Source organism: Gossypium arboreum, chromosome 6 (genome assembly GCF_025698485.1).
Source record: "Gossypium arboreum isolate Shixiya-1 chromosome 6, ASM2569848v2, whole genome shotgun sequence".
NCBI lineage: Eukaryota > Viridiplantae > Streptophyta > Magnoliopsida > Malvales > Malvaceae > Gossypium > Gossypium arboreum.
The window spans coordinates 142,988,773-143,016,439 of record NC_069075.1 but is presented as its reverse complement, the minus strand read 5'-3'; the positions used below and the strand labels follow the sequence as shown (position 1 = coordinate 143,016,439).

The following is a 27,667-nucleotide window of genomic DNA, read 5'->3' as shown; positions in this document are numbered from 1 at the left end:
ATGCTGCTGTCTGTTATTTATATTTCTCAAAAGCTTTTTTCACTCTCTTCTACAATTTTCTTTTTCAATATCCGATACTAACCGTTAAATCAATTTGTATCTAAATATATTCTTCTGCTCGTCAATTGATGTACTAATTGTTAAATCGCTGGTTTGAGTTTGCTAGCAAACTTAAGAAAACCTTAATGAAAAATCCAACCTGATTTGCTCTAAAACTTGATTTAAGAGGGGAAAAAAACTGCCCTACAAGAGGAGAGAACATCCGATCATTTCGACTAGCTCGGTTATAAAAAAACCAGTATAATCAATCGACCCCATACATTAGCTGACCAACTTAAATCTTAATCGACCTAACGGAATTAACTTAACATTGGTTGGTTCAACACCGAGTTCAATTATCGCAGTAACTTCTCTTTAACATACCAAGACCCTTTGTCACAGGCCGAGACACCTTTGGATGGCTTGCTCACAAGCATACCGTGACACCTGCACCTGCCTGAGACGGCATAAAACAATATGAACATATTGATATATATATGTGTATATATATCATCCAGTTCAGTTTCAAGTTTGAGGAGGATATAATTCCCATAGTGCAACAGTCGTGTCTTCCGATGTGGAGGCCATTAGCTTGCAGTTGGTTGAATACGACACAGAGTTACACTGCAAGGGTAGATAATTTCATTTTCGACTTTAGTACAACATGATGAAATAACATGGAATAATTAATGCGAGTGAAGAATAGCATGATACATGCGGAGTTATAAATACGGGAGTTATAGCCGTCAGATCATGAATACATTGAATGAGGTCACAGCAGATGGATTAAAAGAACAAATAAAATGTCCGAATTTTAGCCTCGTAAATCTTTCATCATACCGTAGCGTGGTGATATTTCAGAATTGCTAGAGGATTTCCTTTGCGATAATTGTATATTCGAACTCTGCAGCCATGAGTGAAGTTAAAAAAGCAAGTTAATAGCAACCCTTTGCAGATAATCTGAGATCGAACTACATGATTTCCCCTAGAGCAACTAAAATTGCAAATTATATCGAGTAATCGAGATTCACTTTGAGGATGAACGCCTGAAGAACATCCGAAATATAGATGATTCGGAATTTAAAAAGAGGATGCAAGGTGGATACAAACCTATGGTCCCAGCCAGCAGTTGCAGTAATTTTAGAATCAGGCCGAATTGCAGTGCTCGATATGCCTGGCCTTTCCAGACTAATTTCTTTCTTAACAATGCAAGAACCCTACATGAAGAATAACATGATAAGACGCAAAAGAGAAAATAGCGTGATTTATGCGTTATGCTCTGTGAAGCCAGAACTATAGTTAAGCAAAGGACTCTACCGGCCTTTTATCGTATTGAAGGATTCAAAGGAATCCACTTTTTGTTTGCCTCTATCATGATGGAGACTAAGATTAATGCGAAAAAACATGCTCGCAAAGCTAGCACTATGGTTCATCCAATGTCACTCTCTGACATTACTAAATCCGCAAAAGCATTCAAATGCAAATAATCATAAATAAACACCATAGGATCAATTTGGCTAACGATTTTGAACAAAAATGCATTGGTCATAACTAAAAGAAGGCTGCTAGAGGGGTTGCGATATATCTTGTTAGCAACCAGTTCATAGGGGGGTTTCAACAAGAATTACCGTGGGATAATCTAAATTGTAAAGTACAATCTTGTCATCTGCTGCCCCGGAGATACCTCCATTGCAGGATCCATCAATGCATAAACTTAGAACTGTGTAGAGAACAAGAATAAAACATATTTTATGAAGAAAAAGAAATTAGTGAAGGAAGAATAAGATGAAGCCTAATACATGAGGAGTCTCCCATATTCTGGGTGGCACACCTGGCTCTGAATGGAACTTCACAGAAGTTAGAGGAACCCCAGGGTACCGTATATCCCACCAAAGAATCGAACCATCTTCATAACTAGAAAATAAATCAAGTAAATCCCTAAGTGAGAATATCTTAGATAACTATTCCAAAAGTCGCCACCATATCAAAAGTCAAAACCTAACTCAACCCTTTTTTGGAACACTAATTCCACAATTTGAAGAGCATGAATCTAAAAATAATAATTCTCTTATTTTATTTTTTAAGAATGATCAGAGAAGAGAAACACGGAAGTTGCTGGAAACAACTCCAGTGCAACAGACGGAAATAGCAGGAGACACCTACCCTGCCAAGACATTAAGAAAGCCCTCTGATCCGGGTAGCAAAAATGATTTAACTGCCATGCACATTCCTGCCAAAAAACCAGTTATAGTTTTTAATTTTAAACACCTCAAGGATCAACAACAAGCACAATGGAACCAATAAAAAAGGACATTGAAAAACACATAACTTCCCATAGACCATTGTTATCAAATACAGATACACCAATATGTTTCTAAATAGCAAAAAAAGGGATAAAGCAACATTTACCCTGCCCTTGGCAACTTTTCTCAGCTTAGCCCCTAAACATCTTTTTGGTCCACATTGGCCCTGGAACTTAACAAACTTTCCCAGTATTGGCTCACTCATGCAGTGACATGGCACAACTTCAGAGTGCCACATCATCACATGGATTAAAACTGGGAAATGTTGCCAAGTTCAAGGACTAAATGTTGCCTTATCCCAAGAAAAAACAACCAGAACCAATTCCATCACAAGAAATTTCAATCAAGACAGTGAAAATTTAGCCAAATGTTTGGTGTCCTAGAGCTAATTTATAAATGTAAAAATTACAACGTCCCGAGTCAAAAGTAATGTATCAGAAATCAACCTCTCTGCTTAATAGATCCAACAAAGTTGTCTTGAGGTAGCCGTACAGACCTTTCACCTGTATTGAGATCCCAAAGCTCAATCTTAACATATAAAGATATGGTAACCAATCAGTAATAGGATACCCCAAATAAGAAGAAAGAAAACAAGAGTAAATTGAATAGAAAAATAAATTCAAAGGAAGCATGTTGACCTCAGAAGATTGTTCGCCTGCCATAGCCACATACTTAAGTCCTTCAACAGATGTTTCTTCTATTAATCCACCTTGCAGATGATCTGGTAGGACATGCCAATGAATTTTTAGCAAAATTAACAAGCAATCAAGGATTCAAGATGTAAGTATGCTGGAAAAATGAAAAGAGCAGCGGCAAGAGAAATATAATGTAGGATTTCGCCACTTAAAAGCTACTAGGCCTGGACAATACTTCAAATGTAGGACGGTCTAGAACATACAAAGGTGCCTCTAGAACCAAACTTGCTATATCTTTAACAAAGAAAACCAAAAGAATTGTCCCAGAATATGCTGTAGTAGAAGAAGTGGCTGCTTCAGAATTGCAAGTAGGTTTGTTTAAACAACAATAAGAGAAATATTACTACAACCATTCCATTCCCCATTTCCATATCCACATATGAAGTTTCTAACATTTGTTTTCTACTTTATAAGAGAGCACATTCATTTTCATATAAGCTCAGTCCTGATTAAGTATTGGTTGATAAAAAGTTGTCACTTGAGTCTATTTCTGAAACTAGAAACTCATCGAGAATCTAAAACCATAGAGAAAGGACTATCTTGTTACAATATTTATGTCTACAAGCAGCCTGAACCTCATAGACTAACCTTCGAAGGAGTTGGAACCCTCTTCTTGATTTTTTGCTATCTCTCCTCTACTATCATTGGAAAGTTCTATATCAATAGTTCCATCCCCTTGCTTTGTATTAGCAACAGGTTTCTTCACTAAAGAAAGCTTGCAAAAATGGTAAGAATTTGTCCTGATTGTAAGTGAAGGTGTCCTGTCAAGAACCAAAATAGTAACAAGGTGAAATTCCAACTCATAAACAGATATTACTGGCGGATCGCATCAGAATCAAAATGATGAATTGTGAAAGATTTCTGTCAGATACTTTGCATGCACCACTAAGCTTAGTTAACCAAAAAAAATGAAAACTTAATAACAAAATAGTGCCTCAAATTTGACAAAAGGTGGGTGGGGTAGCAGCTAGAAGGAGAACTTCTACTTGAAATAATATAATAGATAGGGAAATTTAATCACTTACAACACCAACAGAACAACAGATTGATTCCATTCTCTATATTTTCAACTGTCAACAATTATTTACAAACTAACAAAACATGATAAACTTTAAAAAGACTTTGGTCACTTAATCTCTAAATTATTGTTGCCATTGTTAGAGAATACGTGCAGAAATCCTTAAATAACATCATGGATAAAATTCATAGCATAGCATTAAAATTTAGGCCTTTTATCAATAAATGGTCGGTGAACTGTGTTTTTTTATAAAAGTACCATAGAAGCCCCTGTACTAGGAGTTAGATTGCATTTTGCCCCCTCTACTCAAAAAAATGGGTAAATTAATCAATGTACATTAGATTAAGAGCAAATTGATCCTTCTGTTAAGACTTTTATCTATTTCTACTATTAAAAATTGATCTCTTTAAGTCAAAGTGAGGTGCATGTGACATGCAACGTGTCATTGTCTAGTTATTTCCTTAGACACACTAATTTTTAACAGAAAGGATCCATTTGCTCTTTGATCTAACATAAAAGGACTAATTTGCATATTCTTTTAGTATAAGGAGCAAAATGCAATCCAAATCCTAATACAAAGGCTCCTAATACGAAGGCTTCCATGTACTTTTAATTTTTTAGTAGTCCATAAACCTTGGTACCATTTTCAATGAAAGAACAATTATAAAGTAAATTCATTACCTTGAGAGACCTCCTTCTTCTATATCCCAACACTTAACAGTTCCATCCCTACCCTGACTACACATATCAAAGAAAGCATTAAAAAAAAAAAGACCCATTTAGCTTATAATCCCAGAAACCCTTAAAAAAAGAAAAGAAAAACACCTGATAATTTTATTGGTCTCCAACAAAGAACTACAAGCAACAGCTATAATCCCATGAGCAGCACTATGCGCCCTATAAAGAAACAACAACAGTCAAATTAATCGACCCAGCAAAAGAAAAAAAAATCGATTTTGTCGATAAAACAAAGAAGTAATAACAACCAACCATGAAGATGATACCGTACGATGCTGAATTGTATCCCAAATCCGCAACTCACCATCTGATGAACTGAAAAAAAAAAGAATAGTCCCCATTTTTTTTGTGTTGATCACTAAAAAAGAGAACTTAAAGAAGTGAATTTTGGGATTTACCCAGTGAATAAAATGGGTCTCGAAGGATGGAAACAAGCATCGGTGACGGAAGCACGGTGGCCTCGCAGCACAGCCACCGGGTCAGGCGGTGGTCTTTTGCTCTTAGAGCTCATTTGCTTGCTTTCGAGTTTTGAGTGTTTTAGTGGAGGACCAATTGTACTGCCATAGAATTTATTTCAGTAAAAAAATTAAAGGGATTAATACTCAATTTATCTCAAACTATAACCATTTTAGCATTTTAGTACTTTTCTTTGGTCCCCCAAACTAGGGTGGAAATGAGCCGAGCCAAGTCTGAATAGTAGCAAATTTGCAATTTGACACTTAATTCTAGCTCGATTGAATATTAATTTTTCTTGTAAGTATCATGTTTTACATGGTTTAAGATAATGATTCGATTTAGAGAATAATTTGTATTTTCTTATCATTTTTACATTATCTCTTACTTAGTATTTCATTTTATATAGATTTTGATAATAAAAATATTTATATTAGGTGTTAGATTACATTTTATCTCTTTTATTTAAAAATAAATAAATTAGTCCTTGTATGTTAGATCAAATAGTAATTTGATCCTTTTTATTAAAAATTTCATCAATTTCTATTATTAAAAACTGGTATAGATGACAAAATAATCAAAAGTGACACATGGTGTGCCGCGTGTACTTCAGTGTCACATATTATCACACTTTAACATAATCCAAATTTAGGGACTAAATTAGAAAAATCTGTCAAAATTTGAGACTAATGTTGACAAAAAAGTTTATGAACCAAAATTGAAAAATATTACGAAGTCCAGGGACTTAAATGCTATAAAGTTACCCAAATAGAATGAGTTCAGCCCAATAGAAAAATGAGCCTTGTTAAAGCGAAAGCTCTCTGATCTCTCCACTTATTTCAGTGATTTGAGGTTGTCCTTGTTCCCCTACAATTTTTTTTTTATTTTCCACCTTCAATTATAGCTCTCTCCTGATTAGAATTTGTACAATAAAAAGAAGCTTTTTTGTTAACATTTTCAGATCCAATTCATTACTCTCTTCAAAGGACCAAAAAGAAGATGGCTTCAACATTCAGCGGCGATGAAACTGCTCCTTTCTTCGGCTTCTTGGGTGCTGCTGCTGCCCTCGTTTTCTCTTGTAAGCAAAAAGAAAAAAAAAAGAATAATCAAATGACCTTTCTATGATTTTGGGAGTTTGGGTTTTGATCCAATGTTTCACAGGTATGGGAGCAGCTTATGGTACAGCGAAAAGTGGTGTTGGTGTAGCATCAATGGGTGTAATGAGACCGGAGCTGGTGATGAAATCGATCGTCCCGGTGGTAATGGCTGGTGTGCTGGGTATTTATGGTTTAATCATCGCTGTTATAATCAGTACTGGGATTAACCCAAAGGCTAAATCTTATTACCTTTTCGATGGGTATGCTCATTTATCTTCTGGTTTAGCTTGTGGACTTGCTGGTCTTTCTGCTGGTATGGCTATTGGAATTGTAGGTGATGCTGGTGTTAGGTAATTGCTTTTTTTGAATCTTTGATTAAATGATTCAGTTTATGTTTTAGTTGGTTTATGGTTTATGGTCGTATCAGTTTTGTTGCATTATTTTTATGTAGAATGTTGGTATTATTATATCTAGGGCCTTGATGCTTTTGTGTGGATGATCATAAGTTGAGCTTTTTTGTATTTATATTAGCTTTGTTAACCCCCTAAATTGAAGTAGGGTCTGGTTTAGGCCCTGAACTCAATTTATCCCCTTACATTAGTGCTATATGTTTCTTTTGGGGGGTTCAAATTATGGTTTTGGTCTCTCTATACCATTCTCAAATTTGTGATTTAGTCCTTGTATGTTAATTTTGGCATAACTTGATCCCTCTATTTTTATAATGTCATTAGTTACTCAAAAAAGTTATTTACCATGGATGATCACAAGTAGAGCTTTTTCTATTTATATTATCTTTGTTAACCCTGCAAATTAATTGGTTTTTGCTTAGATGCAGCTTTGGAGAAATTGAAGTGGGGTCTGGTTTAGGCATTGAACTGAATTTATCCCCTTAAAACTAGTGCTTTGTTATTTTTTTGGTCAAATTATGGTTTTGGTGCATCTACCATGCTCAAATTTGGGATTTATCCTTGTTGGTTAATTTTTGCATACCTTGATCTCTCTATTTTTATAATTAGTTAGTCAAAATTAAAAACAGTAACTATTTTCAATTAAAATATTGACTAGATTTTTTCTCAAAAAACCCTTTTCTAATTCACCATTTTGAAACGATTTCTTTCATGTGTCAGCAATTTAATTATTTGGACTAAATAATGGCATTATAAAAGTAAAGAGACCAAATTATGTGAAATAAAGTACATGTGCTAAATCTGATATTTGAGTAGAGGGACCAAACCCATAATTTGATCCTTATTTTTATTTTTTAAGTTGAATTGATTAGTACCGTTGTTGACTATTTTTATATTTTTTATTTTGCATTATTTTTGCAAGTATTATCAGTCTTGAACTCTTGTCTTATTGTGTAATTTGTAAAGCTAATGCAGAAGTTGAGATGCTGTAACGGTTCTTATGATTGTTGAGAAAGAAAAATGAACGTAATTTAAGCATTATTCTTGTTATATATCCCTTAAACTAGTGCTATATGTTATTTTTCATTTTGTTTAAGTTGATATTCTTTAGTTCTGTTATTGAGGATTTGTTGCTTATTTTTGCAAGTAGTGTTACTTTGAAACTAATCTTTATGACTGTTGTTGATGATGATATTTGTTAAACTAGTGCTATATTTCATTTTGTTTCATATCCCTTAAACTAATCTGTACTTTTGTTTTGTATACCTTAAATTGGTGCTATATTTCATTTTGTTTAAGATGATATTCATTATGACTGTTGTTGATTATTTGTTGCTTTATTGTTGCAAATAGTATAACTTTGAAACTCATCTTATCATATAATTGGATTTTGTAGAGCTAATGCACAAATTGAGTTGCTGTTAGGGTACTTAAGAACTACGATTTGTGTAGGAAGAAAAGATGACTGTATTTTAAGAATTATAATTGTTTTCTATCCCTTAACTAGTACTACATCACTCTTGGGTTTGTATGCTAATAGTCATTTCGTTTAAGTTGATATTCGTTACCACTATCGTTGCTTTACTTTTGTAATCGATATCATTTTGAAACTCCTATCTTATCGTGTAATTGGGTTTTGTAGAGCTAATGCAGATTGAGTTGCTGTTAGGGTACTTATGAATTATGATTGTTCGAGAAGGAAAGATGAACGTATTATAAGAGTTTTTATCTTATCTATCCGTTAAACAAGTGCTATAATTCATTTTGTTTAAGATGATATTCATTATGACCGTTGTTGATGATTTGTTGCTTTACTGTTGCAAATAGTATAACTTTGAAACTCGTCCTATCGTGTAAGTGGATTTTGTAGAGCTAATGCACAAATTGAAATGCTGTTAGGATACTCGTGAATTATGATTGTTTGAGAAGGAACAATGTGTAGTTTAAGAATTATTATTGTTTTCTATCCCTTAAACTAGTGCTATATCACTGTCGGGTTTGCATGCTAATAGTCATTTTGTTTAAGTCGATATTCATTACTACTATCGTTGCTTTACTTTTGCAATCTGTATTAACTTCGAAACTCCTATAATATTGTGTAATTGGATTTTTTTGGAGAAGGAAAGATGAATTTATTTTAAAAATTATTATTGTTTCATATCCCTTAAACCACTGCTATCTCACCGTCAGTGCTATATCACCTTTGCGTTTGTATGCTACTATTCATATTGTTGTTTGTTAATTGTTACTACTACCGTACTTTGAAACTTGTCTTATTATTTAAAATTGGATTTTGCAGAGCTAATGCACAACAGCCAAAGCTTTTTGTTGGGATGATCCTCATTCTTATCTTTGCGGAGGCATTGGCACTATATGGCTTGATCGTCGGCATTATTCTCTCATCCAGAGCTGGTCAGTCACGAGCCGAGTGATAGAAAAGGCCTAATTACTCATTGTGACTCTTATATCACTGGCTGTGGTTTACCGAAAGAATTTGTTCCATATATTATTTTGATTTGCTGGTTAGAAGTATATAATATAAGTTTTGCTCATAAAAGTATTTTTCTACAGCCTTTGAGATTTTCTGCAGATTGAAAAAATTCAAAGGGGCTGATGATTATAGATTAGAGATATATAAATTAGATGGTCCAATAAAAATTGTAGCTTTGTTTTTATTAAATTATGTGCTTGGGGATCCAATGTGGAGCCTTGTAGACTTGGTGCTTGCATTAGTTCTTCATTTGCTGGTGTTTACATTGTTTCTTAGATGCTGGAGTTTGGATTGTATATTAAATCTTGGTTGGTAAAGTTGTTTATCTACTTAATTCTTAATCGGTTCATTTAAATTGGATTCGATTACTTGTCTAACTTGAGCTTTTAAACTAGCCGACTTAGATTTTTAAGAAATAACTTGGGGGCTCCATCATGGTGTTGGGTTACTCTTTTGTGGTGACTCCACCATAGTTGACTCCTCGTACAATGTGAAAGGGGGTGGTGGTTCCAACATTGAGAAGCCTCTCTATGCTGGTCGTTGGCTTCTTCTTGCCGGCCACTACTCTCTGTATTGTTTTTTCGATTGGGTGTCCTCTATATTTACATATATCATTATGCTTTTTATGTTTTTCTTTGGTTGTATATGCTGTTGGTATGGTCTTGAAGGGGCTGTTCTGGGATGAAGCCAGAAAATTACTTTAGGGAGTTAAAAATTAATTATAAATTTTTGGGAGATCAATTTGTAATTTTACTATTATATTAACACCTAATTTCATAAAAATTTAAAAAAATTAAATGTTCTTTTAAATGACAAATCTACTATCTGGGGAAGCCCAAGTCCACTGATTGCTTACCCCTTTGCCTTTGTCCCTGTGCTGTCAATGGCTTCTCATTGTTAGGGTTGATTGTGTAATACCCCTTTCGGCTTTGGTTGTTTTGGTGACCCTTCATGCTTTTGTCACAAAGTTTCGGTTTCAATCTTCAAACAACGGCAAGGAAGAATCAACGTATTAAGGGGAACAATGTTCAAACTAATGGCTGACGCCCACTCGGGCTTTGATCTATCGGATGCTGTCATGGCTGAAACGAAAGCCTGTTGGCAAAAACCTCTTTCGGCCCTTGGGGCTACACTGTTTCGTTTGTCATATTTATAGCACTCATATCTTCGTTTATAAACTCGAAAATCTAAATGTATTTCATTTAATAAGAAATTCGATATCCCTTAATTAAAATTTCGAATTCAAGCATCATATATATATATATATATATATATAATATTAATAAATTTTGTTCTCAATTTAAGAATCCTGAGTATTACCACCATCTTATTATATAAAACACATAATCAAAACGGTTTCATTGCTAGAGAAGCCTCATTGGGTAAATACAACTTTCCATTGCCTTTTCTAACTTTTTTATCACATTGAATGTTGGGTAGTGGTTAAAAAGGTCAAAAAAGTGTGTACATGATATCTTATAGGGCCACCTTTTGACAGTGACAATTCAACCAAGAGAATAAGTAAAAATTAAAAAAGTGAGTAAAAGGTAAGTCACAGAAGTGCAGAGTTCAGCAGACTACACACTGCACATGCTAGTTAATAGCTTATCCTTCTTGTATTATTGAGTTCTTGGGACTTGATTGAAGGGGACCTACTCTCTTATTTACAACACCCATGGTTAATTCCATTTTCACTCTCTCGCGAATTTTATTTTGGTCAATTTCTGCTATAAATTTATGCATTTGTACTTTTGGTTTGATTATTTTTAGTTTTTGTATTTTTTTATTTTAAATTTTAGTGGTTAAATTCAAGAATTAATTATTTTTAATTTCAATTATTGAAAAAATCCTATTAACTTAAATTTCAATTTAATCTAATTAGATTGTTAAAACAAACAGGTAAAAATATTATGAAAGTTATGAGAATCAAATTGTATTTTATTTTATCTAATAAAAAATAAGTAAATTCACATTTATATATTATATTAAAAAGCTGTTAAAATTTTCATCTAATTTTACTATTAAAAATAAGGTACACATCTTAACAACTAATTTAGTTTATTTTTGATTTAATATATAATAACTAATTTTCTCATTTTTAAGTAAAAGAAGACAACATATAATTTAACTCTTAATATAGAAACTTCTATAATACTTTTACCGCAATTTAAACCATCAATTTTAAACATAAACTCGAAAATGATATATCGAAAAGAAACTAATCAAAATACAAATAAATATAAATAGTTCAAATTACTGAGCAAACTAGCCAAAATAAGAAAAATATATCGAAGGCTTAGTAAGTTATACACATAATGGGATAAACCTCAAAAATCTTTTAAGGGACTTTCCTCTTTTCTCAAAGTTTTTAAGAGTTTTTTTTTTTTTTCAGCTCAAGCAATTAACATAAAATGAGTAAAGAATCCAACGCTCAAAAGTCGAAACTAGATATTTGTCTAAATAACACCTAGTAAGAAGCATAAAACTTTTTAATTTAATGTATAGAAATTTAAACTCAAATAATGTGAAATTGAGATGATTAAAATCTAAAATTCAAATGATTTGACTAGTAAGCTAAGGTTAGAAGAAGGAAAAGTGTTAGAAGTGATGAGGGGTTTGAATGGTGGGGTTAGATGGGTACCATAACTCTGAACTCACAACCTGTAAGTCTACTACACAACTGTTCCCACTTCCCATCCATTACAGTTCAATTTACACTGTTCCGGTGGGAACGGAATACGTCATCATAAGTTGCCCACGTGCCAGTCAAACAGAACAATGAGAATCCGACGTGGCATTAAGAAATCTAAATCTATTTTGAACGAAATATTTTTGTCTGAAAAACGTCAAAATTCCGACAATTTCAAGCAACTTATTCTGTCCTGACGCCAACTTCGCCTTTTCCCAAAAACTCATTTAACGGCTACTTTCTCCTCTCCTCTCCCATCCCTTTTTTTTCCTGTCTTTGCCTTGCCACGTGGCCTTTTCAGGTTAGACGTTTTATACTTTTGGCGGGAGGTTACCTGCTGGATCCTCAAACGGCGCCGTTTCGTCACCTTTACTTAATTGACAACGTATATTAAAAATGTGTATTCAATCGATAAAATAAGCACATTATTTTCAAATAAGTCTATTAAAATTTGTAATTTTAAATTATATTTAATAATTCGAGTGTTTATTGTCTTAATATGAATTACGCTAGTCGTGTTGTTGATTCACTTATTGTTCACGAAAATTGAAAAAAGGACACTGAAATAATCTAACCAGAAATTCTCCAATTTAATACAACACAATGATGAAGAATGACTTTTCTTATAGGCAAGTCATTCTATTGCAAAAAAGCTAAAAATAAAAATTTCAAGCCGGTGAGTGTAGAGAGGTTGGATCAGCTGAAGATGGAACCTCTGCTCCAACCCTACACCCTTCCAACATAAAAACAATATCAGCCATTGCTGGTCTATCAAGTGGTTCAGGTGCAGTACAAAGAAGTCCCACTTTAACCCCTAACAAGAACTCCTCCCACTCACTTGATTCAGGGTCTAACTCCAGCAACCCTGGCTCCAGCAACTCCGAGATTTGTCCTTTTTCCAATTGTTTTTTCACCCATTTCACAATATCTTCTTCATCTTGGCTAAACATCACTGGTTTTCTTCCAGTGAGTATTTCGAGCAATACGATCCCAAAACTATAAACATCGGCTTCTTTAGATGGTCGACCCGTTAGAGCAGCTTCCGGTGCTACGTAGCCTAAAGAACCAACCGCGGTTGATGATGTTGAAGCTTCCGTCGGGGTTGCGGTTATGAGTTTCTCAAGTCCGAACTCAGATAAATGAGCTTCGAAATCGGCATCAAAGAGGACGTTTTGCGGCTTAATGTCACCGTGAAGTATCGACAATGAGTGCAAAAACGATAGGCCACGAGCAATGCCGAGGGCAATAAGATGAAGCATTGGCCAATTCAACATATGTCCATCTTGGTGAGATGCTTCTTGGAGGAGTGTAGCTAAGTTTCCATTAGGCATGTAGTCATAAACAAGGAGTCGTAAATCAGGCGGTCCGGCATAGTATCCTCGGAGAACCGTTATGTTCCGATGCTTTACCTTACCTAACAATTCTGCTTCTTTTTTAAAATTAGCTTCATCGATCGTTCCATCAACAAGACGACGGATCGATAACACCATCCCGTCTTGAAACGTAGCCTTGAAAACAAGTCCGTACCGTCCCCTACTCAACACATTTTCCTCATCGAATTGCCTCGTCGCTTCTAACGTTTCCGCTAACGTTATCTTGTTATTGAACATAACTAGTTTCGGACCACCATTTTCACCACTTCCACGACTTCGATCTGCTCCCGAACTAGCACTACCAGTACTCCGCTTCTTCTCTCCGGTCATCCACCTCTTCCACCACCTTAGAAAACTGTAAATGTAACCGCAACAAAACACGACAAATAGCCCAATACCACCAACGACCATAGCAATCAACAAAATCAGCTTCCTCTGTTTCTTTTTTCTCTCATTTTTACAGTCATTTTTCAATGGCTTACCACATAAATTTTCATTCATTGAAAATATAGAACTATCATTGAATAAAGAACCTAATCCACTTGGAATCTCACCTTCAAGATTATTTCTAGATAAATTCAAGTACTTCAAATTAGACATGTTTGAAAATGAATCTGGTATGTTACCTGTAAGGCGATTTCCATCTAAAAGTAAAGTAATCATCAAAGAACAATTGGATATTTCTTCTGGGATTTCACCATTTAACTTGTTAGAACCCAAATCAAGCTCTTTTAAACGAGACAACCGAGAGAAATCCGTCGTTACATTGCCGATCAATCGATTCGAACGAAGCTGAATCACTTGAAGCTGAGAACAATTACCGAGCTCCGACGGGATCATACCGGAAATTCGATTATACGACAGTGAAAGCACCATTAATGAATGAAGAAATCCAAAAGTTTCTGGAATTTGACCTGTGAACACGTTACAGCTGACATTCAAGTATTGCAAACCAACCAAGCTGCTAAAACCTTCAGGGATATCACCGGATAATTTGTTTTCGTTTAAAGCAACGATCTGCAAATTTGGTAACCCGAAAAGTTCAATAGGTAATTCACCGGAAAGTTGCTGCTTACTTAAATCAAGAGATGTTAATTTCATTAAAGACCCAAAATTTCCAGGAATTTTCCCGGAAAATCCACAAGCACTTAAGTTTAAAACCACCAAGCTTGATAAAGCGGAAACCCCATTCGGAATTTGGCCAGAAAATTTGTTGTGACTAAGGTTTAAGATGGATAAATTACCCAACCGGAGTATATCTTCCGGTACGGTTCCGGTCAAGTTATTTCCACTCAAGTTCAACGTTCCGAGTCCTGAAATGTTACCAAACCCGACAGGAATTGAACCTGAGAACGAATTTCCGGCCAAAGATAGGCTTTTTAACGTCTTTATTTCGGTTAAAAAGACCGGTAAGTTGCCGGAGAACCGGTTTCCTTCAAAATCAATGACCTGTAACGAACGGCATTGTAGGAGTTGACTGGGAACTGAACCGCTTAGCGAGTTGTTGGCTACTCTAAGCTCTTGTATGTTTAAAAGGTTGCCAATTTCGACCGGTAATGAACCGGTGAAGAAGTTTCCAGAAATATCTAATATTTTTAACGTGGTCAAACTGGTCAACCAAGATGGAAAACCGCCATGGATGTGATTCTCGTGAAGGTCCAAAACCTCCATAGCCGGCACCGCAAAGCAACTTCCATTATTTCGTGGCTTAATGACTCCAGTGAACTCATTGAATCCAAGCTCCACGATCTTCAAAGACGCCGTTTTATTCCCCGACGATTTACAGAAAACGGTTTCCGGTACCGGACCGGAAAGTCCGTTACGCGATAGAGCAAGCACTTGAAGATTCGGAACGGCGACAATGCTTCCCGGAAGTAGCCCTTTAAGCATATTGTCTTCAACGCTTAAATGTATCAACGAAGAACAGTTCGCTATAGCCGACGGTAAAGTTCCGTACAACTGATTCGAGTCGATCCAGAGGTATTGTAAATATTGGAATTTACCAATACTCGCCGGAACTTCACCGGAAAAGCGGTTGTATGAGAAGTTGATGAGTCGTAGTTGAGAATCAGCCGAGAAATTCGACGGCATTTCACCGGAGAAATCGTTTGAAGATAAATCGATGTAGCGGAGAGACGGTTGAATAACGGCGGCGATCTTACCGGAGAGATAATTATGAGCCACATTAAGGATTTGTAAATTCGTGAGGTTAAAAACAGAAGTGGGGAGTTTACCGGTGAACGAGTTGTACTGGAAGTAAACGGCGCGTAAAAGAGTGCACTGAGAGAGCGCGTCGGGGATAGAGCCGTTAAAGTTGTTAGAATGAAGACTGAGTTTCCTTAGCTCACGTAACTCGCATAACCGATCAGTGAGTCGACCACCGAGTTGAAGTCGAGGTAAGCGTAGCTCGAAGACACGGCGGTTGTAACAAACAACACCTCGCCAGTCACATGGAGCCGCCGGCGTGGACTCATCCCAACCATCGAGAACGGCGAATGGGTCACTGAAAACGCTCCGTTTGAATGACGTCAGGGCTTGGATCTCTGATAATGTGACGGTGCTGTGATGCTGAGCGAAACAAAATGGGATGACGAGGTTGAAGGTGAAGAGGGTAAGGAAGAAGAAGAATATTGCATTAGCCGTTATTTCCATAGAGAAAAAAAAAAAAAGAAACAGAGTTTGGGTATGGTATTATGGGGAAGTGGAGAGCTTTAGAGAGGTGGGAATGGTGGAAGTACAGAGGGAGCGTGTGCTACCACTCAGTGACTGTAAAGATTGAAACTTGATGGAAACGACGCCATACGTTGCACAACAAAGGTGACTTCTTTCTCTTTTTTTTTTTCTTTTCCATTTTTCCACACTTTTTAAAACCCACTGCTGACATCCATTTAATTATTATCTAATTATGAAATCAAAATAATTTTCAATTATTCAATTTTATTTTTTATTATTAATTATTTACCGTAAAAATTAAAGCACTCAAAATCGGACCAACAGTTAAACAAATCAAATCATTGTTTTTAATTGATTTATTTGATTGATTCGTTGAATTTAATTAAATAAAAAGTATAAAAATTTTAAAAAAATAAAAAATTAATTCAACTTTTGATTCAACCGATTCAAACAATTCATGAATCAAACAATCTAACCTTTCACTTTTAAACTAATATTTCGATTTATTCTCGATTTAACTAATTCAATTCATCACTTCAATTTAATTTAACCATATTATACTAAAATAAAATAAATATAATTCAAGACTTAAATGGTAATAAAACTTGCTTTTCTTTAAAAGGATTAATTTCTAATTTTTATATTCCTAAAAAGAGGAAGCAACTGGGAGGCAAAATGAAAAGGGCTTCTCTTAGCATTTAAAACACTTTTAATTGCTATAAACATAAATTAATAATTAGACAAAAAAAGTCAAAATTTGATTTTAGTCCATATTGTACTGCATTTGAAGATTTGGATTAAGGTACAATATTAGTAATAAATGAATAATAAAAGAGTAAATTATAATGGTAGGTAGTGAACTAATTATTTGTAAATTTTCTTTTCAATCACTTAATTATAAAATATTACAATATGGTCACTTAATTATTTAACTATTTATTTTTTATCACTGATAGTTAAATTATTAATAGAAAATTAACTTGGCAACTTTTAAAGTTGGTATAATAACAACTTTGACCTCAACATTTATACATTGTGTCGATTTAGTTTTATTTCTAAAAAATTTAACTCTCAATATTTACACGATTTATAATTTGGTATTTTTACAATTTTTTGTGATATTAAGGGTTAATTTAAAAAAATGTTAAAAGAATGAGAAAAATAAGAATTATTATCTTGAATTTTGGGGTGTTTTCATTTTTAGTATATTTTCGATAAAATTTAGTGATAAATTTGTTTTTAGCTTTTTAGGCAAAAGGGTTACAAAGAAAAATAAAACGCAAAAAGACCAAATTACACAATGTATAAATATTGATGATTAAAGTTGCTATTATGTCAATTTTAAAAGTTATCATGTCATCAATCATTTAACAATTGGTGAAATAAAAACAAAATCAAATAGTTGAGTGACTATTTTATAATCTTTTATAGTTAAATAATCGAAAAAAATTACCAATAGTTAGGTAACTACCAAATTATCATAACCGGATTATAGTACATAAAACTAAAATATCAAATTGAATATAAGTATGAAACAAAAACTACAACACGAACATTGAAACATACTGGATTTATCCTTTCAAATATTTTTTTTAATCGGTGATTTTCAATATTTAAAAGATATAATGATCTCGATTAAATATAAAGTCGAATCTAAGTAATACTTCATTCATAAAATAAACTCTTTCAATATTATTATTATTTTCATTGAAATTCCAAACTAATTAAAAATCAAACTCCTCATCCATCCACACAGCAAAATTGATTTGTTTTAAAATTAATTTGCTTTTTGGTCCTTGTATTCAGGTCCTTGGGTCTTAAAATCTGCAAAAATCAAAGTTTGCAATGCAGAAAACACGCAGCCAATCATTATCATGAAGTATATTATTAATGCATGTTTTAAGATAAGATGCTTCCTTTTAATACACTTACATTTAATATCATTCTTTGTTAATTTATCAAAAAGAATCATTAAACTATAAAAATAGTCATTTTTATTTAAAGTGTTACGTTTTAATCACTTACGTTATCGTTCTTAACGGCAGTCCTACGTGACAGACCAAATGAGTTTTAAATGTCAACTTAATTTGGGTTGTCACGTAAGATATTCAAGTTGGCAATAAAAACCCATTTGAACTGCCACGTAAGAGCGCCATTAGGGAGGTAACGGAGCTTAACAGTAGAGTAACTACTTCATAACAAAACCATAACGTAAGTGGCTAAAATGTAACATTTCAAACATAAATAATTAAAATATAATCCGAGACAAACAAAAGTGATTATTTTTACAATCTACTCTTTAACTAATAATTAGCTAACTTCAGAAAACGAGTTAATTCCCAAACTTATAACATGTTAGATTCAAGTTAAGTATACGTTTCTAAAATTTAATCTATATTTGTAAAAAAAAAATAAAAAAAATAAAAAAATTGGATAGACAGTAGATAGCAAACACAAAGACACAAATTAAATATATTTATATATATTATTTCTCAAAAACAAGTACATATATTCAGTAATGGCAGAGTGCATTATTGGCCTGCGTTGTGAAAAAAAATTGTGATAACTTGAATTGAGCCCAACTCTATCTTTTTAATTTATAATTAATTTTAAATTTTTTATAAAATTAAACATTTTAAAATAATAAAAATACCTTAAATTTTTATATATTTATTTTTCAAAAATTAAAATACAAGATTTTGAAAATTTATAAAATAATGTAAAAATTAAATTATCATATTTAAAAATAAAAATTGAACCAAACCGAATTATGGGATGAAAAAATCTGTGACTACCCATATGCTTTTTCCGAGGGCTTTCCGTTGGGAGATGACCCACTTCTTTGCTTTAAAGGTGCCCACCTTTCTTCAAAACCTGGCTCGGCCTGAGGGCCCATTTTAGAATTTGTTTTTTTTTTTTTCTAAAATCACCTTTTTCTTTTATATATTTGAGTAATATTTTATTCTTCAAATAATTTTGAGTTTAGATTATTTTGGAATTTTAAGATATTCGAGTATTTTTTTTAGTGAAGAGAAACAAAACAGTTCGATTACATTAAATTAAGCTAGATAAAAGCATTATCTATTTTATTAAAATATAAAAGTGTGAGACCCATTAAGTAAGTAGAATATAAAAAACTTACAAACATGTTTTATTATCAGAAGTCATTTTAACTAGTCAATCAGTAAATTGATTAAAAATCCGAGATAAAAATAGGTGAATAGTTTCATCTCCTAATATACAGAGGCAGATAAAGGAGGGCTGGCAAGAGTCTGGCCCCCCTAAAATGAAAGATTTTTATTTAAGTTCTTAAATTTTTTTAAAAATTTAAATTAGTAAAGTTAAAATTTTACTTTGGCCCCAATTATAAAAATTTGATTTAATCCTTTAAAAAAATATATAGATTATAAAAAATTAAAATTTCATTCGGCCCCTAAAAGTTTGTTCTAGCTTCGCTCCTGCTAGTATAAATGGCTATCCTATCAATTAGTTTATTTTCACTGCTACTAAAAAAAGAACAGGAAAGAAAAGGACCTGAATTGAGAAATTTTCGAATAAAATCTCAGGCATCAACTATGACACCATTTGAATCACGGCACACCATCACAATACCTGCCATGGGATTATCCCAGAGATGCATCACAATTAATTTTAATGATTCTCTCTTCGGTTCTTTGTCAAGTATTAGCGTTGCTTATTCATCAACTACTCGGATTTAAATCATTCGTTGCTTTAGTAAGATTATTATCATTTGTGTTTAACACTCGGATTCGCGTAGTTTTTAGTACAATAATTTTTAATTAATTTTTATTTATGTTTAAGTTTGACAAGTTTAAGTTAATAAATCATATGGAGTTGGAAATAAATTTAGATTAATCAAAATAAAATTTTGAATTCGGATCAAAATTAATAGATGATCCGAAATGATACAGATTATGGAGAATCAATATGATCATATAATAATATTCACCGACTTCTAATTTATATAATGTTTAACTCACTATCCAAAATTATTATTTTTATTCATTACAATATAAAAAAGAAGATAATTTAAGTACCAAAAGAAATTTAACTACGATTTTAAATAAATCTTAGCAATTACTTGTAGAAATTTTCAAAAAAATTTTGATTGAAGCACCGGTCTTTACATAAAGGATCATTTAATATTGATTATGAAAAAAAAAAAAAGAATTTATGAGATTATGTAATATTAAACCTTATTAGTAAAAATCGTATATCTTAATGAATTAAATTATAATAAATTTTTTACAACAATTGAATTCATAAAATGGAAGCGTGACATTGGCATAGACTATAACATCTCTTCCCCACACTGATTTATATCATCAGGTTCAAACCCTGCCAATAAGATATGATTGATATGTTTTTGGTATATGATCAAATGTCACGTACTTCTATTTCAATCCAACATCAACACTAATTTATTAAGTAAACTCAACTATCCTAGGATTTTAAAATTACCTCAACAGAGTTAAGCCATGAAAATGTTGTGATTAATCAAATAAAAACTCCATTCCATGATTACATTCTTTGGCAATTCACACATCAAATACAACAATAAGAATTTATAGTAAAAAATAAAATACAACAAATTGAATCTATTACTAAAAAGTCTGGTCAATGTGCAGCTCCCAATTTAGAAATTGAGATGATTTCATTTCACCACCACCTTGCAAAGTATATATATATATATATCAATCTATATAGTGTATATGTCACAATCCGCGCATGAACAAGGTCTCGTTAAGGCTGCTGGTGACTGGAGCTAAAGTTTTATCCGTAATATGGTGTGTTGCGCTCTACCTTCTTCTATAACAGAGGAGGAATGACATTTTTCCAGCTGCTGGATCTTCGGGTTACGGATCGGGGCAAGATACTGAGTCCAACTACTTCCTTGGGTGCTTGACTTGGTTCCACAAGACCCAATAACTTGGCTACCAGAGCTGCACTTTCCTTCACATGTCCCATGTCTTGTGTGTTTGTCCATAAACGGCGGGCTAACTGTGAGCTCCTCTGCTTTGTGTTCAACCCAATTCCCCACTTCTTGTATAGTTCCTCTCTCTGTTTTTTCGAGAACTTCTTCTGTATTTGCTTGTATAACATTCTTCTCTCACGCATCAAATCCTTTGCACTGTCACCATTAAACCAATTACTTTATATTCAATCAGGTCTAAAAGGTTGTTTCCATATTTCAAGTCAGAATTTTTCTAGGAATTGAGATTAGTTATATATTTTTAAGAGAGCTAAAATATAATTTTAACCTATATTGACTTATATCTTTATGATTTTCAAAAGGACTAAATTGAAATTCTAGCATTTTTAGGAGAGAAAACTATAATTTTATCATAACTTAATATTTTATAAATTTAAGGGTTTAAAGAAGCAATTTCTCATTTAGGGTGCCCCGGACCCTGCAGCACCCCTCCCTTCACCCCTAATGCATAATCTAGACATTTAAATTCGGTATGATTTGTTCTAAGTTAAAGTTGTTTTCCGTTAGAATTTGATGTTATTAGTTATTTAAATTATTTGTTCAAATTATTTTGAGCTTGGATATTATTTTTATATATTTCATGTCCATTTTATGGTCTAAGTTTTAGAGTTTAGCTATCTCTTTCAACAATGTTGTCTTCAAGGTTCGACACTTTTTTGGAGTGCAATATACATTATAATTACAGCTAACACTTTTTGGTTAAGTTTGGATCAAATTTAGGTTTAGATCAATTTGAATTTAAGTTGGTTGATTCAAATTATTGAATTCAATTAAATCAAGTTGGTCGAATTTGAATTTGAGTTAATAAAGACGAGTTTAAGCTAAATGTGCGTAACATAAGTTCGAACAAGTGTATGACAAATATGGCTAAATGTGCAGGGCTATGTTCAATTAAGGGAACCTTAAGTCATAATTTATGATTCAACTAAACAAAATAGAATTTGAGTTGGAGTTTTTGGTTTAAGTAGAGATAAATGTGCATTATACACTACTTGTATCCAAGAGAATCTTGAAATTTTACCTTGAAGCAGCTGTGTCAATTGGACTATCTTTCCAACCATTTCTTCCCAATGAAGACATTGAGTTCTTCAAAAAAGACAATCTTCTAAGCTCTACCTCCATATACACAGAATCAGAAGGATCACCTTTGAAAAGCAAGATGAAATAGGTTCTGTGGATTAATGGTACGTTGCATTTATCCCAAAGCTCGATTATCGTTCTCTGCAGATTCTCGAATTCTTCAGGCCAACTCGAGTGCAGTTTCGTAGAATGGTTAGTTTCCTGTGAATTCTCAGTCTTGGTTTCAGGTACCTACCATCAAACATATGTTAGTAGCTAAACAACAAAGCATTGCAGGATGTATTGATTTTGAAGTAGAAAAAAATGGAGAAAAGGAAGGAAATATTTATCACCAAATTCTTATCAATTTGCTTTTCCTGACGTGTTTTTGTGTCACTACCACCTTCAGAAAAATCTATGGAGAAGGAAGTTCTTCTCTTGGAACCACTAGCAAATGATTTCCATGGTCGAGGAGGAAAATTGACTTCACTACAGGTTTCTTCCACATCAACATCTTTTACACTTTGTTCTTCAGTGGAACCACTAGTAATAGAAGCTTGAGAGTTACATCTAGACATCTTTGCATTTCTGTTATCGTCTTTCGAGTTAGAAAGCTTTTGAGAAAGGGTTTTAGCTCTTTCGATGAAGTCCATTTCAGCTTCTGTGAAAGTGGGTACGGTTTCATTCTGTTGTGATTTCTCGAACCTAGGTGAAGATGGCATTGTCGTGACGATCGCCTTACAGCTTCTGCTCCTACTCATGCTACTAGCGGAGCTAGCTGCATCTAATAAAGAAGGTGAATCCCCCATAATGTGATACCTAACAAGGAACTTAATGGTCTTTTGTAGTTCCTGTACTTTTTGTTTCAATGCCTCACAAGTTTCATCTTTATTAACATGACTTGATCGTAAATCTTCTACATTTTCCTTTGGATTACTGGACAATTCATCACCTTCCAGCTTTTCGATACTCAGTTCTGTCTCGGTTAGGGATACTTTTCCTTGCTCTTCCTCAGGATCAGCTGATAAATTATCAGCTTCGATTTCCTTGATAACAGCCTCCTTCGTGGCCGGTTTTCCATCTTCCACAAGATCGATCCATAACTCATTGGTTTCAACGGTTGGTTTCCCTTCATTTTTCTCAGGATTCAAAGAGGCAACTTTTTCTTTTTCATTCATCTCAATACTCGAATCTTCGAATTCAATGCATCGAACTTCCTTGCAGTTATCTTCGAACTTTTCATATTTTTTTTGAGCAACCTTGTCCCAACCCTTGCTTGGATCAGGCTCAACGAACTTCGTAGTGATGCCATCGAGATGACATTCCTCTTCAGAGTTCTCTGGATGCCCATCATATTGGTGGTTGTTGTTGGTTATAGGCACACTAGGTGTAACAATATCCTTATGATTGCTGTAATCAACCGTACATGGAACATTGGTCACTTCTGACGAATTCGATGAATATTCTCCACTCTTTAGCATTTGAACTTCTCTAACCGACAGAAGCAAATTCTCAACTCGAGATTGAGCTAGATCACGTTGTCGAGTCAATTCTTCAATCTCTTTGGCCATCTGTAGATTCTCAAACAGAGAAAAAGCACAGTTTAACATGAGTAAATCGTGTATGTTATGACATGTTCTTATTTTCCCGCGTTGAACATACAAGTTCCTGCAATCACCTGCTCAACGAGTAGCTCTTTTTCTCTTAGCAAGCTAGCAGTATCACGTTTGACTGGAGCTGAGCCCAAGCTCTTCATTTCATTCTCCAGTTTAGCCAATTCCCTTTGCAATTGCTTTACTAATGCCCTATCTGACATAACTAAATTGACCTGTGCATTAGTTGTTACCTCTTTAGCACAACTCGCGAACGAGAGAGTGTTTCTCGATTGCTCGACATGACTGCGGTCGGGACTCATAGTGCAAATGATGGCTGTTCTGGCATTGCCTCCTAAGGCATTCTGGAGTATGCGTGTTAGCTTAGAGTCTCTGTAAGGTACATGGCTATTTCTTCCCTTGCTGCAAAATATAGTGCCTTGTAAAATGGTCATAAACAATATTATGCTGTGCATATGTGTTAAAGATGCCAAAATTGAAGAAAAAAAGAAAGCTAACCTTAGTTTGCGAATCACAGTTCCGAGAGTTAATAAACTCCGATTTATGTGGCAGCCTTCTTTCAATCTTGTACCAGCAGATAAGGTCTGAGAGGCACGCTCACTTCCAGCTAAATCAACAAAGTTCTGTATAGGAAAACCCAAGTTAAATTTCATTACTTATTCAACTTACAGCACAACTGCCTTAGTGTTTTAAGAAGGTAACTGTATTATACCACGGAAGCTGAAAGAACGCTTGAATTTTCGGCTCCTGCATATTCACGAGCTGAGCTTTCAATCGTCTGCAAATATCATTAAATGTAGCTGTAAGACTAGCACAACATTGATAAAGAAGGCTTATACTCAAGTACAGGATGCCTACTAGCCGTAAAATCTGATGAGATCTCGAGCTAGTTTCGTTCAAAGCGGTCTCTCCTATCTGCCTTTGAGCTGTGCAAGTATATATGCCAAAATGCATATAAAAATGTCATCCAGTGAAACAAAAGAATATGAGACAAGATCAACGGTGTTTTAGAAACACTTCACCTTCACATATAGAAAGGAGCTCCTCAAGATGGTCCTTGTCTCTTAGGGTCTCCTCGGTTAGTCTCTCCACAACGGTTCCCCTCTGTGAATCGAAAACGGCGGTATCAGTATTGGTAAGGTAATGCTCATGCAGAAAGGCGACCGTAAAGGTTAAAGAATGGAAAAAGAAATTTGACCTCTGGATCATCTAGGAGTCTGAGTGGGGTACTATCCAAGCTAAGGAGATCTCTCACAGCTTCATTATAAATCTCCATGGCAGAGAATTTCACCACAAATTCTCTTTCCTTATGCTAAGATATTGATCAGAACAAAAATGTCATTTTCCATTCTACATTATAGTAAGAAAAAAATTGATCCCAAAATTTATCATTTTACCTTTTCAATGTAATCATATATATCTGCTACTGCATATTCAGTGATTCCCCTCATTGTATATGTCTTTCCACTACTTGTTTGCCCATATGCAAATATGCTTGCTGAAGGTAAAAAAAGAAAAAACCCATCACTAATAACATCCATTTTATTAAATAGTTATACATACCATGAAATAGAAACAAAGATTACTTACAATTGATGCCATTTAGTACTGAAAGTGCAATGTGTTTAGCTCCTTCATCATATACTTGTTTCGTAGGGCAGTCACAGTCATATACTCTGTCTATTCACAATAAAATTGAGAAGATTACCATGATTAGAAGACAATCTCAATTCCAAATATTGTTTCACAATGAAAAGACAAGCAAATTATGTTTACTATGTTAACCCAATGGAAAAAAAAAAAACAGGGGAAATGCGTACCAAATGTGTAAGCGGCAGGGAACATAGAGCGTTCAGGCAAGCTATTCTTGAAAATAATGGTGTCATTGTTAATGCATTCCCAATCAGATTTTCTCTCTTTATCGTTCAATGGCCTTACTCTAACAGAAACGAAAATTTTCTCTCCTGGCTCTTGAAATTCTGAATCTTCACTCATTGTTCCCAGTTTCTCCCTTATCCTAACCCTTCTTTTTTGTTCTTTTTCACAAAAATATAATCAAATTTTCAATGCCATCTAAACCTGCCTAAAAAGATCCTTCAAACGCACTGTATCCTCGAAGCCTTTTTTGCTGTAGTTTAAAAAATGGAATCTCGAGACGAATTACAAATACTTGTATGTTCCATTCAACCTACCAAATTAAAAAAAAGAAAACGTAAGAATTACTGTTAAATGAGAAACAATTTCAAAATTCGAACATCAAAAATGAAATTAATGCGATTTAAACAATCCTCTTACCTTGGAGCTTCTTCAATTCAAGCACCAAAAAGCGAGGAGAAATCACCTTAGAACCAGAATTCGCGTTGTTTCCTCTGCTTCTAAGCCTTTGCTGTACTTCAAAACATGAAACCTCGAGTCAAATTTCAAATACTTGTATGTTCCATTGATCTACGTAAGAATTATACATTTACGTTAATTCGAATGAGAAACAATTTCAAAAATTCTAAACAAAATTAATGCGATTCAAACAATCTTCACACCTTCTAGCTTCTATTCAAGCATACAAAAGCAAAGAGAAATCACCTTAGAACCAGAAATCGCGTCGTTTCCTCTGCTTCGAAGCCTTCTCTTTCGCGGGGCTGCATTTCAGAAGCATGAAATCTCAAGTCAAATTTTCAATTACTTACATGTTCTCCATTGATGCTTCCAATTTCCAAATCAAAATGTAAGAACTATACATCTACATTAATGCTAAACGAGAAACCATTTCAAAAATTCAAACATAATCAAACAGATCCTCTCACCTTCGAGCTTCAATTCAAACGAAGCGCTTCGAGCTTTCAATTCAGAAAAATGAAAAAAAACTGAAAAGAGAATGAGACTTCAATTAAAAAGAGGAAAACATTTGTAGTGAGTAAAAATGATCCAAGAAAACAAACGTAGCGAGAAACCGCTAAAAATGGATGAATCAAAAGAGAAAAAAAGAAACAAAATTAACTAAACTTTATCTCTATGTGACTCTAACAGTGCGTTACGACGAAGAAGAGAAAGAGAGTTGAAGAAGAAGAAGAAGGCGGCAATGGCAAATGCCAAGGCAAATTTGCAATGGCCGTTGGTTTCTTCGTTTCGGCCTCTCTTTCTGACTTGGAACGGTACCGACCTTTCAAATATAACCGCTAAACTCTTAACTAAAATAGGAACATTGACGAAATTACCTTTTTGACCCGCATAGTCTTTGTTTTGAACACTGTCACCATCATCCCATTTTTATCTCATTGTTGATCTAATCCGTAGTTTTATTTAGGTAAAAGAAACCAATATTTTTAGAACCGGAATATTGATCAAATTGGTTAAATCACTAATTCGATAAAAAATATTAAAATATTTTTAAAAAAAAAAAAATCTGATTTAACTGTTTTTTAATTTGATTCAATTGGTGTGTACTAGTTCATGATTCAACTAGTTCAATACCATCTCTAGCCGATTCTTGGTCTATCCAGTCGACCCAGTTCAAATGTTATTGAAAGAAACCTCAATACTCTTTATTAATTTTGATATTACGTAAATTGGTCTCTCTAAAAAAGTTAGAGCAATTTAATCTCTGTTAATTTCAAAAATGAGTAACTAAGGATAATTAATCACAACCGTTAATGTTTTTTTTGTCAACTATACATATTTTTCATTGGCATCATAATAAATTTAGCTCTCAAACTTTATGCATTTTGTCAATTGGTCTTGATTTAACAAATTTAACTTGTAATCAGTTTTGTTTTGATTTACCAAATTTAGCCCCCAAGTGAGGGTAAATTTGTTATTATACCAATTAAAATTATATACTATTGATGGAAAACATTGACGTGGTGGTTAATTGCACTTATTTGCTCACTCTTGAAATTGATAGCAATTAAATTGCTTCAAGTTTTTTTAGAGTGACCAATTTGCTCGATATCGAAATTGAGAAGGACCAAAGAGGTGTTTTTACCTTTTATTTTTTTGTTAAAATATGTT

The 27,667-nt window shown here is 33.8% G+C and overlaps 4 protein-coding genes across 5 annotated transcripts; 1 reads left to right on the top strand and 3 right to left on the bottom strand.

Annotated features, from left to right (window-relative positions):
• Positions 1-203: 203 nt before the first annotated feature.
• On the bottom strand, positions 204-5,377 carry LOC108454696 (protein DECREASED SIZE EXCLUSION LIMIT 1). The gene is made up of 13 exons (XM_017753233.2): positions 5,192-5,377; positions 5,046-5,108; positions 4,881-4,952; positions 4,737-4,793; positions 3,626-3,798; positions 2,981-3,063; positions 2,789-2,870; positions 2,203-2,269; positions 1,871-1,953; positions 1,668-1,759; positions 1,150-1,256; positions 880-943; positions 204-663 (listed from the first exon to the last, which is right to left on the bottom strand). Exons 1-13 carry the CDS (start codon positions 5,302-5,304, stop codon positions 565-567), a joined length of 1,155 nt encoding a protein of 384 aa, XP_017608722.1. The 5' UTR covers positions 5,305-5,377; the 3' UTR covers positions 204-564.
• A 640-nt stretch (positions 5,378-6,017) lies between these two features.
• Positions 6,018-9,558, top strand: LOC108457521 (V-type proton ATPase subunit c2). The gene is made up of 4 exons (XM_053030028.1): positions 6,018-6,098; positions 6,208-6,324; positions 6,408-6,693; positions 9,050-9,558. The coding sequence occupies exons 2-4, from the start codon at positions 6,246-6,248 to the stop codon at positions 9,180-9,182; spliced, it is 498 nt and encodes a 165-aa protein (XP_052885988.1). The 5' UTR covers positions 6,018-6,098; positions 6,208-6,245; the 3' UTR covers positions 9,183-9,558.
• A 2,918-nt stretch (positions 9,559-12,476) lies between these two features.
• LOC108454491 (probable LRR receptor-like serine/threonine-protein kinase At4g36180) lies at positions 12,477-16,311 on the bottom strand. The gene has a single exon (XM_017752968.2). It carries the CDS (start codon positions 15,953-15,955, stop codon positions 12,599-12,601), a length of 3,357 nt encoding a protein of 1,118 aa, XP_017608457.1. The 5' UTR covers positions 15,956-16,311; the 3' UTR covers positions 12,477-12,598.
• Positions 16,312-20,468: 4,157 nt separating this feature from the next.
• LOC108455692 (kinesin-like protein KIN-7F) lies at positions 20,469-26,818 on the bottom strand. Of its 2 annotated transcripts, none has more exons than XM_053029251.1 (16): positions 26,663-26,818; positions 26,464-26,523; positions 26,243-26,298; positions 25,958-26,107; positions 25,483-25,850; positions 25,253-25,342; positions 25,060-25,160; positions 24,861-24,974; positions 24,685-24,766; positions 24,521-24,588; positions 24,375-24,440; positions 24,161-24,285; positions 23,728-24,064; positions 22,403-23,620; positions 22,012-22,301; positions 20,469-21,128 (listed from the first exon to the last, which is right to left on the bottom strand). In XM_053029251.1, the coding sequence occupies exons 5-16, from the start codon at positions 25,655-25,657 to the stop codon at positions 20,807-20,809; spliced, it is 2,988 nt and encodes a 995-aa protein (XP_052885211.1). In that variant the 5' UTR covers positions 25,658-25,850; positions 25,958-26,107; positions 26,243-26,298; positions 26,464-26,523; positions 26,663-26,818; the 3' UTR covers positions 20,469-20,806. The 2 variants fall into 2 exon arrangements, with proteins under 2 accessions (XP_052885211.1, XP_017609714.1); XM_017754225.2 differs by having other exon boundaries at positions 25,958-26,048.
• Positions 26,819-27,667: the final 849 nt, after the last annotated feature.

What these genes read in the sequence shown, in the direction of transcription:
- LOC108455692 (XM_053029251.1), bottom strand. Translation starts at nt 25,657, where the DNA reads ATGAGTGAAGATTCAGAATTTCAAGAGCCAGGAGAGAAAATTTTCGTT. An exon ending in CCCTGCCGCTTACACATTTG is followed by an intron (nt 25,343 to 25,482) that starts GTACGCATTTCC and finishes TATTGTGAATAG; the next exon opens with ACAGAGTATATGACTGTGAC. An exon ending in GACTCCTAGATGATCCAGAG is followed by an intron (nt 24,767 to 24,860) that starts GTCAAATTTCTT and finishes TTCGATTCACAG; the next exon opens with AGGGGAACCGTTGTGGAGAG.
- LOC108454491 (XM_017752968.2), bottom strand. Translation starts at nt 15,955, where the DNA reads ATGGAAATAACGGCTAATGCAATATTCTTCTTCTTCCTTACCCTCTTC.
- LOC108454696 (XM_017753233.2), bottom strand. Translation starts at nt 5,304, where the DNA reads ATGAGCTCTAAGAGCAAAAGACCACCGCCTGACCCGGTGGCTGTGCTG. An exon ending in GAAGAAGGAGGTCTCTCAAG is followed by an intron (nt 3,799 to 4,736) that starts GTAATGAATTTA and finishes GGTTCTTGACAG; the next exon opens with GACACCTTCACTTACAATCA. An exon ending in GGGTTCCAACTCCTTCGAAG is followed by an intron (nt 3,064 to 3,625) that starts GTTAGTCTATGA and finishes ATGTCCTACCAG; the next exon opens with ATCATCTGCAAGGTGGATTA.
- LOC108457521 (XM_053030028.1), top strand. Translation starts at nt 6,246, where the DNA reads ATGGCTTCAACATTCAGCGGCGATGAAACTGCTCCTTTCTTCGGCTTC. An exon ending in TGCTGCCCTCGTTTTCTCTT is followed by an intron (nt 6,325 to 6,407) that starts GTAAGCAAAAAG and finishes AATGTTTCACAG; the next exon opens with GTATGGGAGCAGCTTATGGT. An exon ending in GTAGGTGATGCTGGTGTTAG is followed by an intron (nt 6,694 to 9,049) that starts GTAATTGCTTTT and finishes TGGATTTTGCAG; the next exon opens with AGCTAATGCACAACAGCCAA.